This window comes from Dasypus novemcinctus, chromosome 5, assembly GCF_030445035.2.
Source record: "Dasypus novemcinctus isolate mDasNov1 chromosome 5, mDasNov1.1.hap2, whole genome shotgun sequence".
In the NCBI taxonomy this organism is placed as follows: Eukaryota; Metazoa; Chordata; class Mammalia; order Cingulata; family Dasypodidae; genus Dasypus; species Dasypus novemcinctus.
The window spans coordinates 109306394-109322629 of record NC_080677.1 but is presented as its reverse complement, the minus strand read 5'-3'; the positions used below and the strand labels follow the sequence as shown (position 1 = coordinate 109322629).

At 37.0% G+C, this 16236-nt stretch overlaps 1 protein-coding gene across 2 annotated transcripts in view; it reads left to right on the top strand.

Moving 5' to 3' along the window:
• The window catches only part of COPG2 (COPI coat complex subunit gamma 2), a 195533-nt gene that overhangs the window by 26204 nt on the left and 153093 nt on the right, over window positions 1-16236 (top strand). For both annotated transcript variants that reach the window (XM_058297360.2, XM_058297361.2), the window contains exon 5: window positions 10814-10893. In XM_058297360.2, the coding sequence (XP_058153343.1) occupies window positions 10814-10893 (80 nt within the window). The remainder of the gene's footprint in view (window positions 1-10813; window positions 10894-16236) is intronic.

Below are 16236 nucleotides of genomic sequence, written 5' to 3'. Positions count from 1 at the left end.
TCTGCATCAATTGAGATGATCAGGTGTATTCTGTGAAGGTAGTGAGGTACAGTGCTTTTGAACAAACAGTGAGGATCCTCTTGGATACCTTCCCTACCTCTAGGCCTGGTGTGAGAGGATAGTTATAGGAGAGAAAACAGTCACCATTTGAGAAGGTTCCAGGGGGTCCTCGGGGGAGAGCCAGGCTTCAGTTAGAGAAAAAGATGGAGAAGAGTTTGAGGATATAGGGGATTTTGGTAATGAAAAGTGCCAGAAAATTTGATGGAAGGGTTTGGGATTTGTGGAATGATGATTTGAAAATGGAGTCAGATTAGGTGATGTATCCAGCTGAATGGCAGTCAGTGTCCAGGTGATGAGACATGACCAGAATATTTTAGGTTTCTTGTAATGACTGAGGTTAGTAGCCATGTACAGCATGATGTGATGAGTTTGATGGTCCCTTAGGCAGAATGCCCAATTCGCTGCGCGTTTTTTGGGAAAGGAGAGGTAGGATCTTACCTGCAGCATTTGGGCTTTCTTCCGTTCCCAGCTATCCTTTACCAGAGGTAACTACTATCTTGAGGTTGATATCCTCTTATCCATGTTTTCATACATGTAGTACATATGTTTGCATCCATAAATATTAAGTATTTTCATTTTTCATATGTTTTAAAGTGTCATATAAATGACATCTTCATTTTATTTTGCAATTTTTACAAGTTACTATTATATTTTTGAGATTTACTCACTAGTTGTATGTACTTTTACTTTATTCATCCTCACTGCTGTATAGAATTCCAGCGTGTGAGTATATTCCATACTTGTGTGTGTATCCATTCTTCCACTGATGGACATTTACGTTGCTTTCAATTTTTTGCTGTTAAAAATATTGCATGTAATGTTTACATACATTTCTTCTTTGCACATAGTAAGAATTTTTCTGGGGTAGGTACCAATGTGGAATTTCTAAATAACGTTGTTATTTGATCTTGTCAAATTGATCTTTAAAGAGGTTGCACTAATTACACAGATGTTGCTCCAAATCACCAACATTTCTTATTATTAGACCTAAATATTTGCCATTTAGAAGAATGTGAAATGGCATTTCATTGTGGTTTTAATTTGCATTTTGATGATTACTGCTAAGGTTGAAACTCTTTTCATGTGTTTTAGTAGCCATTATACTTTCCTTTTCTGTACTATTCTTTGCTTGTTTATATTCTTCCTAATGACTTATAGGTTTAAATTTTTCTTGATTTTAAAAAATATACTTTATTGAATAATTAATACAATAAAATTCACTAATTTTAAGAGTACAATTTAATGAGTTTTTGCCTATGTATTGAGTCATGTATCTGCCACTAGAGTTATGATACAGAAACTTTTCATCAACCCTGAATGTTCTCAGATATTCCTTAGTCGTCAGTCTTCTCCCATCCCCACTATCTGGCAACCATTGATCTACTTTCTAAAGATATAGTTTTGTATTTTCTATTTCATCATATATTTAATTATATGTAAATAGTCTTTTATTACTTTTACGTCATGCTTTTCCACTTGGCTTATAGCTTTTTTGATTGGCCCAAGTTTTTATGTGTATTAGTAGTTCATTTTGCTGACTATTATTCTATGGTATGGAAGTAGTTCAATGTATCCATTCACAAGTTGCTGAATGTTTGGGTTGTTTCTAGTTTATGTATATTATGAATAAATCTGCTAAGAATATTCAAGTACAGGTCTTTGTGTGAACCTATCTTTTTTTCTCTTTGTGATTTTTACTTAGCAGTTGGATTGCTAAGAATTCATATCACTAATGATGAACGATGGTCAGCATCTTTTCATATGCTTACTTGCCATCTGTATATCTTCTTTGGTTTACCAAAAAATTTTTTTAAATCAGATTATTTGTCTTCTTATTGAGTTGTAAGTCCTTTATCAGGTAAGTGTTTTGCAAGTTTTTCCTCCCTGTCTGTGGATTGTCTTTTCATTCACTTACCAATGTATTTTTACACTGTGGTTTTACATACATAAAATTCACTCTTTTCAGGATACACTTCTGTGAATTTTGACAAATGCATACAGTAGTGTAATCACCACCACTGTGAAAATTTGGAACATTTCATCACCCCAAAAATTCCCTCGTGCCTCTTCGTGTCATCTCCTTCCCTGATGCTCAGCCCCTGGCAAACACTGATCTTTTTTCACTTATATTTTGTTTTTTTCTAGAAAGCCATATGAATAGTGTTATATCATAAGAAACTTTTTGAGTCTTCTTTTCAGTTACTTAGCATAATACATCCATGCTATTGTTTGCAATGTGGTTTATTCCTTTTTATTTCATTGTAGTATTCCATTGTTTGGATATACTTCAGTTTGTTTATCCATTTACCAGTTGAATGATATTTGGATGTTACCAGTTTTTGGTGGTTATGAATAAAGTTGCTATAAATATTAATGTACAGATTTTTGTATGAATGTAAGTTTTATTTCTCTTGGGTAAATACCTAGGTGTGGGATTACTGGGGGTCAGATGGGTATATGTGTATTTATAAGAAACTGCCAACCTGTTTTCCAATGTGGTTGTACCATTTTGCATTTCCACCAGCATTGTATGCGCATTCCAGTTGCTCTGCATCCAGACCAGCACTTCTTCCACTAGTATTGTCAGTTATTAACATTCTTTTTTAAGATTTATTTATTTATTTATTTCTCTGCCCTTCCTCCCCCCACCCCGGTTGTCTGTTTACTGTGTCTATTTGCTGTGTCTTCTTCTTTATCCGCTTCTGTTGTTGTCAGCTGCACGGGAATCAGTGTTTCTTTTTGTTGCGTCAGCTCTCTGTGTGGGCAGCACTATTCCTGAGCAGGCTGCACTTTGTTTTGCGCTGGGCAGCTCTCCTTACGGGGTACACTCCTTGCGCGTGGGGCTCCCCTACACGCGGGACAACCCTACATTGCAGGGCACTCTTTGCGTGCATCAGCACTGCCCATGGGCCAGCTCCACACGGGTCAAGGAGGCCCGGGGTTTGAACCATGGACCTCCTGTGTGGTAGACGGACTCCCTAACCATTGGGCCAAGTCCACTGCCAGTTATTAACATTTTTTCAGCCATTCTAACAGGTACGTAGTAGTATATCACTGTGGTTTTTAGTTATATTTCCCAAATGGCTTATGATCTTGAACATCTTTTAGTGTGTTTTTTTGCCTTCCATATATCTTCCATGGTGAAGAATCTAGTCAAATCTTTTGCCCATATTTTTTAAAATTGGGCTGTTGGTTTTCTAATTGTTAGTTTTGTTTTTTTATTTTTTATTTTTTTAATCTATTTTTTTCTATCTGGTTGCGTCATTGTCTTTTTGGTGTGTTGCTTAGCCGTGTGGGGGCTGTGCCTCTCTGCACCACGCACGTCTGGGACACCTTTTTTCTTTTTTTACCAGGATGTCCTGGGGATTGAACCCTGGTCCTCCACATGGTAAACAGGAGCTCAATTGCTTGAGCCACAGCCACTTCCTTAATTGTTAGTTTTTGAGAGGTCTTTATATATTCTGGATACAAATCCTTTATCAGATATGCTTTGCAAATATTTTCTTAGTCTGTGGCTTGTTTTTTCATTTTCTTAATAGTCTTCCAAAGTGCAGAAAAGGATAAGGAAGAGGGGAGGAAAGAAAGAAAGCGGAAAACAATAAGAAGAAAAATAACATCAGAACATTTAGTTTTGTTTTGTTATCTGTCATGTCTATTCTTATTCCATAACTACACTCTTCTAGTGCCATACTGTCTTGATCTCTGTTAGCTTTATAGTAAGTTTTAAAACAGGTAGTACAAGTCTTTATATGTTTTTCTTTTTCAAAATTGTTTTGCATCTTCTAGGTCTTTTGCATTTCCATCTGAATTTTAGAATCACCTGTTCCATTTCTATAAAATTTTTGATGGAAATTGCATGATTCTAAAGAGCAGTTTGAGGAGAATTGATATCTTAGCACTGTTTGCATCTTCTGCTGTACCAACATAGTATATATCTCCCTTTGTATAAGTCTCTTTAATTTATATCAACAGTATTTTGTAGTGTTCAGTGTACAGATTTTACACATATTTTGTGAAATTTATCCCTAAAGTATTTAATATTTTCTGATGTTATTGTATTTGAATTTTTATTGGTGGTCTACAGAAGTTAAATTGATATTTGTATGTTATCCTTGTTTCCTGTGATCTTACTAAATTCATTTATTAGTTCTAGGAGTATTTTGAGGGGTTCCTTAGAAATTTTTACATAAATGGTCATGTCATCTTCAAAAAAGAGTTTTACTTTTTCTTTTCTAATCTGTATGTATGCCTTTTATTTCTTTATTTTACGTGTTGCCTTCTTGTGCTTATTGAACAATGTTGAATAGAAGTGATAGCAGATTACAGACCTCATGTCAGGGATGGCATCCTGAAGAGGAGCCCAGCTATCTCTTTGAGTTGAGAAAACAAATGCAGTTTGGGGAAGCCAAGAAAGCTTGAATTTATGGGACAGAGTGCCAGAGAGAAGAAAGCTTCACAGGGAGAGAAAGACTATAGACAACCCTTAAGTCTTTGGATAAGAACTATTTTATACATATATAAAAGAAAACTGCCCATGGCCAAGGAAAAAACTATCAGAGCACAGGGGTGAGGATAGTTCATATTCCCACCAGTGAGAGTAGAAATACAATGTAGTGCATAAGACATTTGGTATAGTTCTTAGAAAGATTTCAACTAAATAAATAAACATTAGTCTTAGATAAAGGATTCTCTAGGTCTGACTACAAAAGCTTAAAAAGCAAGCCTCAAAAGTGAAAAAACTGGTTCCAGGTAACCTCATTCTAGAATAAAATATAACACTATGTAAAATAATACAACAAAATCTAGCACCCAGCAACATAAACTTCACAATGTCCAGCATCCAATAAAATATTCTGCCGGAAAATATGATCCTAAACCAGGAGAATAGACACAGATCTGAAAATGATAATGACGGTAGAATGAACAGACATGACATTAAAACAATAGTTGTAAGCGTGGTTATATGCTTAAGAATGTATAGAAAAACATAAGAAGAATGAGTGAAAGGGAAGACATACAAAGAGACCCAAATGCACCTTCCAGAAATTAAAAAAAAGAGCATTATGTAAAATGGAAAAGACATTGCATGTGATCAGTAACAGATTAGAGACTGTAGGAGAAAAATCAGTAAACTTGAAGACAGGAAAAGAAACTATCCAAAATGAATCAGAAAGAGAAAAGAGACAGCGTAAACATGAACAGAGCATCAGCAACATGTGGGATAATAGTTTGGATAGTATATTATTGTTTTTCTCTTCTTTTATTATTTACCCTGGAAATTGCAACATGAATTTTTGACTTACTAAAATCTAATACTTACCTTTACCTTCTCCCTGCTCATGGAAAATTCAAGAATCTTAGAACACTCTTATTCCATATATATGTGTGTGTGTGTATATGAACATAAATATGCATATATACACACATGCATATCATTTACATATGTATCTCCATATATACCCATATATATACATATACATACATTTTCTGTTGAATTTTTGTTCTTGTTGTTTATTGATATTTACCCATCTCTCTACTACTTTTTTTATTCTAGATATATTTTTATACTCCCGTTTATTCTGAAAACATTCTTTTCTGATACATACCCAAATGAATTTGAGATTACATTTATCTCAAAATATACAGAAATTACTGATGTTTTTCTATAATTGAGACACTGATAAAAGAACATCTAACATATCATTATTTAAGGACTTGAACATAATAGAATTCTCTTTCTCAAGTTTTTTTTTTTAGGAGATACCAGGGATTGAACCCAGGACATTGTACATGGGAAGTAGGTGTTCAAACCACTGAGCTACACCCACTTCCTTTCTCCTACTTTTTAAATTATTTTTTCTCATCTAAGCCAATATATATCCAATATTTGAGGTATATGTGCATATAAAAACATCTGTTTGTCAAAGTGAGTAAAATTGAGTATGAAACAGCATTCAGTGTCTGGCAGTTTGATATTATTTATGAATTCCAGAAAGAGATTATGTTTGTAAACTGGTCTGTTCCTCTGGGCATGATTAATTTAAATCTGAAGACTTTGATTGATTTAAATCCAAAGGCTTTACTTTTACTTGATTAAATCAAGATTAGGGCTTTGATTCTACCACATCATTAAGGTGCCTTAGTTTGAGTCCCCACCCCCTTTGTGGGCTATATAAATGGATACTTGATCAAGAAGACAGGGAAGCAAATACACAGAGAAGATAAACGGAGGAAGAGAGACAGCTCTATAAACATGGCAGGGGCCCTGGGAAAGAGAGATGAGTCATTTGCCAGATAGTTTATAGCCGACCTTGTGAGGAGACCAGAGCAGCTGAGCTGGAAAGAAATTAAACCCTGGGAATAGAGATGAGCATAATGCCAGCCCACAGCTGAGATCAGAAGAAGCTGGACCCATGGAGTCTTAAGAGGGAAGAGGAAGGCTGAACCCTTGCAGAGGTTGCCTGCCATTTTGCTTCAACATGTGGCAACAGAGTTTCGTAAGGAAGTAACCTTGAGTTAGACTCTTTAGGGCCTTGTAACTGTAAGCTTTTACCCCATATAAATACCTTTTATAAAAGCCAATAGATTTCTGGTACTTTGCATCAGCACCCCTTTGGCTGACTAATACAGTGTCCTTTCTGGATATAATGAAATTTTCATTGGCAAAGTGATCCAAATTGGAGCAAAAGAGCTGACTTCCTTATGAAATAAACTAAATAAACACAAAAATTAAGAATAATAAAAGACACTAAAGATTAATTCCATAAATCATTCTTTCCCATCCTTTTAACATAGAAGTGTGCACTATAGGTATGGGTGAGTTAGAATACTTCAGGATTGTGAACTCCTATGACTGGGCATGTATCATTCAATAAAATGCCCTGGGTAGAAAGAAGAGAAGGTGAATGGGGCACATTTGTCCAGCAAGTTATCCATATCAACTTGTTGTAGAATTTGAGAGAAGTTCAATTATTTGAGTATAGAGAAGCCAGGACTCAGGAATGATTTTGAGAAGGAAAAATGGTTTATTGACGGACGGCCGGACTCGGGAGCTTTCAGTTTGAATCCCGAGCCCTGAACAAGATTTTCAAATGTCTTTTATACCACGAGGAAAGGCCAAATGGCATGGCTGCTTTGTTTCAGTTCTCAATAGGCTTCAATTAGCATATATATCTTCCACATCTTAGGTAAGCTTTTAGCATGGACTCCAGATATTCTAGATAAGCTTTTAGCATATTTGGTTTTTGCATTTCCCCTAAATACTTAAAGTTTATAGCCCTTGCATTGTTAAACTGTTTCCTGGGACTGGAGCCTGTTGCCATTGTCCCTAAGGGCAGGACTGCAGCCTCTTACCGTTCCACACCCACAGCCTTCAGCTTAGGTTATCTCTGAAGAGACAAAGAGCCTTCCACCCATAGCCCACATCAAACTTACTGAAGAGGTGGGTTATTTAAAAGTCTCAATGGGCTCAGATACTGACTTTGGCCTTAAAGTGATGTTTATTTCATTATTTATTAAAATCATAATTAAGCATATTAGAATGCTAGTTGTCACTGAATTAGTACCTTACGGTACTGGAAAGAAATTATTGTGTTAAAAAACATGCACAAAACATATTTTGTGACTCTCCTATTCCATTATTTTTGTAATAGGAAAAAAAGGTCCAATTTGTTTAAGAACATTTAATATACTCCATAAACTGCCTGAATCAAAGATTTTTATTAATTCTTCTGCCAAACAGAATACTGATTTCCATCTAATAAAAAATTATTTTTTAAGATAAGAAATAGTAAGCCAGTTGAAAAAACAGTTGTGGCCTTGAGTTATGAAATATTACACTTTAACACACTGATTGATTGAAAAACCTAACACATCACTGTAAAGATGTTAATCATTGTTGGCCTTCAGCAGTGAATGGATGCAGCTTTACTCTGACTTCTCCAACAATGCAGCACCTAACATACTGCTGGCAAACAGCCTCAAATTCAGAGTCATTCCCATAATAGGGAACTTTTAATAATAAATTGTTTTTGTGGATCGTAGCTCCCATGTAGTTCAATTTTAGCTTTGCGCTTTTTAATTTGATTACTTTTTCTATTCAGATCTCTCAGATTGCTTTCATATATATATATTATATAATCAAAGTCTTTTGGCAACCTGTGGGCAATGTGATTCATAGGGATATCATGCTACTTCATAATAATCAGGAAGGTTTTCTCTCTCATGTGTGCATGTTGCAGTACTCTCTATCCTCCAATTATCTGAAATATTTTGCTTATTTACAACTTTTCTGAAAACTACTTCTGCAGTGGGTGATTGACAAATATTACCCAGACATGCAGACAGCACCTACTTAGGTGCCAACTCTTGCATCTCAGGCACAAAGAGAGGGACGGTGTCTCTTTACCACTTTTTCAAACTCTTCATTACTTGCTGTTTCTGAATTGTCATCTAGAATAGTTTACCTTGTGCCTGATGAATATACCTTTTATACTCCCATTCTTCCTAGACTTCAGTGGACTATATACCATGCTAGTAAGACCCACAGCTTATATATCTTCTGTGCCTATGAGTTTCCTTTTTCATTTCTGGCACCTGTGAATTTTCCTTTTTTTTTGCCCATATTTTATTAAGCATTTCTGTGTGTGTTTAGGCAGTATGCTTTAGTGGCACATCTTTGTTAACATTTTGTGTTATCAGTCTTTTTAGTTTTAGCTTGTTTCATAGGTGTGAGGTGGTATCTGAAATGTGGTTCTAGTTTGTGTTTCCCTGAAGACTAATACTATTGAGTCTTTTTCTGTGCTTTAGCTATTTTTTTTTACATTTTCCAGTTTTCCTCTGCTTCATGGGAGGTTTAAAAATTGTTTATTTTATTTATTCATTTACTAGAGAAGTTTATAAAACAATCATGCATAATGTGCAGAATTCCATACATCACCTTTTCACCAACACCTTACATTGTTGTGGAACATTTTTAGAGATGATGAAAGTATATGATCTGACTATTACCCCTAACTATGGTCTATAGCATATACTTGGTATATCTTTTACATACATCCCCTATTATTAACACTGTTTTAGTATTGTACATTTGTTACAGTTCATGAGAGAACACTCTCATATTTGTACTATTAACCACAGTCCATCTTCCATTTTCCACCATATGGTTTCATGGTAGGTTTTTTTTTAAAGGAGGTACTGGGGATTAAACCCAGGACTTCGTACATGGAAAGCAGGTGCTCAACCACTGGGCTACATCTGCTCCCCAGAGTTGATTTTTACATTTATTTGTTTGTTTACTTTTGTTTGTGTTTAGGAGGTACCGGGGATGAACATGGGATCTCGTATATGGGAAGCAGGTGTTTAACCACTTGAGCTACATCTGCTCCCCTTCGTGATAGGTTTTGAATTTGGGGAAGAGGGCGGGCAGGACAAATTTTCTTCAGCTCTTTAATTTTAATTCTTATTTTCTATTTTTGTCTCATAGTAGCTTTGTTTAGGTGTCATCTGCCACTTTCTGTTCATTCTTAACTGCCCCCCCATCAGCAATAATAATTGTATACAGATAGGAATGAAGGTTGGGTAGTAATTCATTTGGTTCAAACATTCCCTTTTGTACAGATATAGTAAAATGCATATTTATTAGTCTTTTTTAAAATTGCATATGCTTCTATTGGGGGCTTGAAGGGGTTATTTGATCTTCTGAATTTTGTGATTCTCTCTTGTATCTATAAGACCTTTAATTTTTTCCCTATTGTATTTTCCTTTTCCTTCATCACCAAGTCTCCAAAGGTCATCCTCTTTCTCATAACTGATGTCTTTCTGAGGTTTACTGCCTTGCCTCCTATGTGCTCTCAAGTCCTTTCCTTTTTATTTCTCAGAGGTCAATAATTTGATCTGCCAGATCTCAGATCTTTCCTCAATATTTTTTTCACTCAGTTTAGGACTTGCCCTTTTTGGGAGTGATTTTATTTATGTTTAATCACCATCAGGATTCTCACTCTTTTCTTTTCTGAATGGACTCAAGAGTCTCCAACAGTTTCTCTCCATCACTTGGGCTCTGAATTGGTATCTTATATATTTAGGTTTCTCTGTTTGCAAGAAATTTGAAGTCACTGGGTAGGGAGTGAGGCTGAATAGGCTAGAGGAACTTGGTGTCTGACTATTGCCAAGAGGTAAGTGAGTAGGGAATGGGTAGGTGAAACATTATTGTTTGCTCAGCTCTTCTTTTGAATCCAGATTTCCATCTAGAAATCTCGATAATTGAAAATGGAAGTTGGTTATCCAGCCAGAAATGTTTTAGGGTTCAGAAGTGTCAGTGTACACTGAACTGAGGAAAGTGCAGAGAGTCTATACATCTCTCCATACATATTTTAAAAGACTTAAAAAATACGTTTTTCAGGACAAGTCTTTAACACTGAAGAAACTCTGTGCTTAGACTCAGTATATTGCTCTAGCTCTCAGAATCCAAATTTGGATCTCTCTGAAGAAAGAGCCATATAATTAATTGATTTTTAAACTTTTCATGTAGATATTAACCAGTACATTAATGAATCAATGGTTGTGTTTTGGAAATAATATCATTCTAAGTATTTTTGCATCTAGCTATTTTTAAAAATTGGGGGGTGGGGATAGATGAGAATCATTTTAAGAATCACTTTCTAAATATGCGGTCTTGGGGTCTTCACTTCTAACAGTTTACAAAACCATTTCCTTATGAATAACTTGTTGCCTTTTACAAATAATTTCACAGCAAACCTTGAGAAGAATGTGTTACCTTACCATCAAAGAAATGGCTACCATCTCTGAGGATGTGATAATTGTCACAAGCAGGTATGTGAACAATCAGAACCTAAGATGGGACACATTTGTAGTAGAATATTTGCTGTTCTCTTTTCTACTAATTTTCCTTTTGATTGTAAGGAACGCAAAAGAAATGTAAAAGAATATAATATCTTAAAGTATTCTTTTAAAAAAATATGGTTGTCATCATGTGAAAACCATTTCTATGTGTTAAAGCAAAGAAAGAAATCATAAAGTATAGTGCTAATAGAATTGATTGCATTAAAGTTTAAAAATGTTTATAAACATAAAAAACTCAAAAGCAAATGATACATTGAAATAAAATACATCAAAAGGCTAGCATCCATAATGTGTAAAGAACTAGCAAGTGATAATTTAAAAAATAACCAATATAAAAGACCCTAAATATCTTAAGATAGTCATTCTCACTAATGATCAATGGGATACAAATTAAAAATGCAAGAAGGAATTACAATATTTCTGTCTATCAGGTTGCCTGCATTAGTCAGCCGAAGGGGTGCTGATGAAAAATAACAGAAATTGTTTGGTTCTTATAAAGGGTATTTATTTGGGTTAGGAGCTTACAGATATCAGGCCATAAAGCATAAGTTACTTCCCTCACCAAAGTCTATTTACACATGTTGGAGCAAGATGGCTGCTGACATCTGCGAGGGTTCAGGCTTCCTGGGTTCCTCTGGGCTCAGCGTCTCTGTTTTCTCCACAACGTCAGCTGTAGACTATGAGGCTCTCTAAGCTTTGCCTCTCTCCACAAGGTCAGCTGTAGACTATCAGGTGAATGGTTCTGTCTCTCTCCTTTGGGCTCCAGCTTCAGCATCAAACTCCAACATCAGAACTCCAACAATGAAAGCCCCCCAACTCTGTCCTTTGCCGTGTCTTTTATCTGTGAGTCCCCACCCACTGAAGGGCGGGACTCAATGCCCTATTGGCACAAGAGGTTTACCCGATTACTTAATCAAGTAAACCTCTGAATCCAAAATAATCTAAAGTGGCATTGGTGGTTCAGTGGTAGAATTCTCGCCTCCCCTGAAATAATCCAATATGCCCAGAGGAAAAGATCAGTTTGTAAACATAATCCAATATTTCTTTTTGGAATTCATCAATAATATCAAACTGCTACATTGCCCTTTCCTTTCCCCCCAGAAAGGGATTATCAGTACTTGTAAGGGTGTGAGGAGAGTTCACAGGAGGCAGAATTATAAAATTGATTCAGTTTTTTTGGAAAGCAGTTTGGCAGCATTTCTTGAATGTCTGAAAAAGTTGTATCTGACCCAGTAATACCACTTCTATGGAACTATCCTCAGAAAATAATCAGAGATGGCATAGAAAGATTTCGGTGCAATGGTACTTGTTGCAATGTTTTTCATTTACACTAATGGAAAAGATAAACCAACTGAAGTATCTACTATTGCTAAAAATTTTATTTTAAGCTTCTGAAAATATCTTTGAAGCATGTTTAATGACTTTGAAAAGTCCACAATAAAGTGCTGAATGAGAATTGGATTCAAGACTATGTATTCCATACAGTCTCACTTCAAAAATTATTTTATATATGTATATTTAAAAATATGGATGGAAATAACACTGATGTATTACCAGTAGGTTATCTCTGGGTGTTTGGGATTGTGCCTATTTTCTTTACACTTTCTGATAAGTTTCAAATGTCCAAGAATGAGTATGTATAATTTATAGTTTTAAAATTTATAAAAAATGTTATTTAAAAAACATTTGTCTTCTCGATTATTAATTACAGCTCATTTAAGTGAATCAGATTTTTATGTAATTGTTTTGGAGAAGGGTGCTTATGTTTAACCAGCAGATGTATCAACTGTAGTTTCAATTAGGAAAGCTTTCAGCTGAAAATAAAAAACAAGATGTAAACAGTGACTTAAACAAAATGGAAGTTTATTTTCCCCTTGTAACCAGAAGTTTGGAGGTAAACAGTAGCTGGTGTTAATTCCAGGAGTTCAGAAGTGTCAGGACTGGTGTTTCTTGAGTACTTTTGGACATTCTCAGATTTTTGTAAAATAAATGCCTGAACTCCTGGTAGTGTACTGCATTCAAAGCAGGAGAGGAGTGGGAAGAGGGGCAGGGGGACCAGCACCATCTGTCTCTTTTATCAGTATCTTTCCCCAAGGCCATTACAAAATTTCATTTGGCAGAACTGTGTCATAGTTCTTATTTGCACAGGAGGCCTGGAAAGTGAGTATTTAGCTTTTATAACCCAAATATTAGCAGCACACAAAGGAGAATGGAATCAAAACTGGTTATTGGATTTGTCAGCTAACAGTGTCTGCCACAAGTAAGAAACAGAAAATCTATAGTTACATTGTTAAATTCACTTAAGATTTGGGAAAAAAAAAAGATAATAGATTGGTCAAGTAATGGTAAATACATATGATGTTAACGCCCCTCTTTGGGTCCTGTTAGGCCAGCTTCTAGTTCATTTTATTTTTAAAAAAATTTTTTTATTTACTACCCCCCAGCTTTACCCTGTACTTGCTGTCTGCTCTCTGTCCATTCACTTCGCATTCTTCTCTGCCTGCCTGCTTGTCTTCTCATCTTCTCGTTAGGAGGCACTGGGAAGCAATTCTGGAACCTCTGACGTGAGAGCAAGGCGCTCAGTCACTTAAGCCACCTCAGCTCCCTGGTCTGCTCACTGTCTCTCCTCTGTGTCTCCCTTTATTGGATCATCTTGCTGTGCCAGCTCTCCATGGTGCGGGCCATCAGCTCTCTGTGGCATGGGCCAGCTTATCTTCACCAGGAGGCCCCAGGAATCGAACCTAGGGCCTCCCATATGGTAAATGGGAGCCCAGTCGCTTAAGTCATATTCCCTTCCCTTCTAATTCATTGTATGTGACTTGTAGCTGTAATAGGCAGAATAATGGTCCTCCAAATATGTCCAGTCTTATTCCCCAGGACCTATGAAATGTTAGGTTTATGGCAAAGGGGAATTAAAGTTACTGATGAACAGTTAGGGAGAGTACCCTGAAATTATCCACGTGGGTGCAATGTAAAGATAACGTCCTTAAAAGTGGAAGAGGGAGGCAGAAGAAGGTAGTAAAGAGAGGTGAGGATGGAAGCAGGGTCAGAGAGATGCAGTGTTGCTGGCTTTGAAGCCAAGGAATACAGGCAGCCTCTAAAAGCTAGAAAAGGCGAGGAAACGTTCACCCAGAGCCTCCAGAAATTAATGCAGCCCTTCTAGCACCTTGGTTTTAGCCTAGTGAGACTGTTGTTGGACTTCTAACTCAGACTGTAAAATAAATAAATAAATGGTGTTTTAAGCCACTAAATTTGTGGTAATTTATCACAGCAGCAATAGAAAAGAATTACAGATTTTGGTTCCTGGAAGTGGAGAGCTGCTGTCATAAATTCCTAAAAATGTGGAAGTGGCTTTAGAATTGGGCAACAAGCAGTGGCTAAAAGAATTTTGAGGAGAGTGACAGAAAAAGCCTAGATTGTTGTGAACAGATTGTTAGTAGACATATGGATGTTAATGATTCTGCTAGAGGACTAAGCCCCATTTTGACTTTGGCAGATCTTGGATGCAACACTTATTCCAGTATACTCTCACTGAGGTCATTGAAGCCTCAGGGAAACTGGTTTCCCTCATAAATTGCGGCTTTTTAGGAATCCCAAATTTGGAGGTGGGAGGCCCCCACTCCCAAGTCCTCCACTACCAGCCTGGAAGAGTAGATGTCCAACCCCTACAATTTCACCAGGCAAACACCTGGAATCACAAGAGAAAGAGGGTCATTAATACCAGTGGAAGGACAGGAGACAGGTGTGTCTTAAATTTTCCTTCCTCTGAGCCATAGGAGGTGGAATTTGTCATGAAATAACCATAAGCAAAGGCCGAGGGGTGAGGCTAGACCTGAAGTAACCATAAACAAAGGCAAACTCAGTTTATAATTACCATCACAATAGCTTGTATAATTAAGGGTGTGGTTAGACCTGAAGTAGCCTTAAACAAAGGTAAATTAGTTGAAGAATACTATTATAATAGCTGAAGTCTAGGCTAAATCCACCCAGTTATAACAATTTCAGATATAATTCTCATGTTTTATAATATAAAGGCATCAATGTAATGATCTTAACTTTTAGTTACAGTTTCTAGTAAATTTTGAGTTTAGAGCATATTGGGCATTTTTATTAACTAAACCACAAGAATTTTATTAGTAACAACTTTTCTAAGTTTTTCTGCTTTTCTAGCAATTGAACTCACTTCACTTGTGATTTATACATCAAATGCAATTTTAAGACAGTATTGACTTTTTTAAAGATTTATTTTTATTTATTTCTCTCACCTTACCCCTGGGCCCAAACTAGGTCTTAGGAGATGCCTGAACCCAGAATTCAGACCCCCCAACTGAAGTACCCAGAACATGAGATTCTTCCTAGGAAAAGGGGCTTGAAACCTCCCTCCTTTCACTGCCCCCCCCTCCTGTTCTTACAGAGGTCTTAGGAAGCAGTCTCATTTTATGGCTCTACCTGGGAGTTTCTCAGCTATACCAGACATTAAGAGCCTATTAAGCATTAAGAGATTAGAGATCAGTTGTTCCAGCTCCCAGCCTTGGGGCCCTGAAACAATAACCTCCCCCTTGCTGTGGATGGGACCAAAACTTCACTAACAAATGCATTTTCAGTTTCTAAGACATTCTAAAGTATTTAAAAACCTGAAATGAAAACTTCAGTAGTAGGAAGATTAAATGTGGAGTTGAAGTGAATTGTGGATGCAGCTGCCTGGTCTGTGATACCCCTGGGAAAGGGAACATGGGCCACCCCACGGCACCGAACTCGGCTCTGCCTGCCACTACTCTCCCACCCTGTCCCAGACCAGGGAACCAGGTGGGGTTGATAGGAAGGTGGACTGGCAAGGTGTAGGGAGGCTGGGCTCCCCAGGAGGGGTACAAGCTCCCAAAGCTAAAAAGTCTGGGACTTTAGAATGGAGACGCTCCATCCACACCGGAAAAGGCAGCTCCGCTGCACCTGGAGCTTGACCCCATCTGCCCCATCCTCTGCACCGCACCCTCCTGGCCGGGGTCAGGACCAGCAAGCCTGGGCATGTAGCGTGGATGCAGAGGGGTCCCGTACCCAGCCCCAACCCCTCCCTCAGCCCAGGATTATGTCCTCTGGGGTAACTCATTTAAAATGGATAACCAAAAGAGGGCATTAAACAGACTGTAATTCATAGATCACAAGTCCTTGCCGGGATTGAGGAAGATTACCTGCTTCTGGCTGGCTTGCCAATATTTGTTGCTGGATTTCCTCTAGATTCTTGGCTATGGTACATAAAATAATTTAAGAACATGTCAGTTTAGTTAGGCCAGTTTATTAAGGAAATGAGAGAAGAGA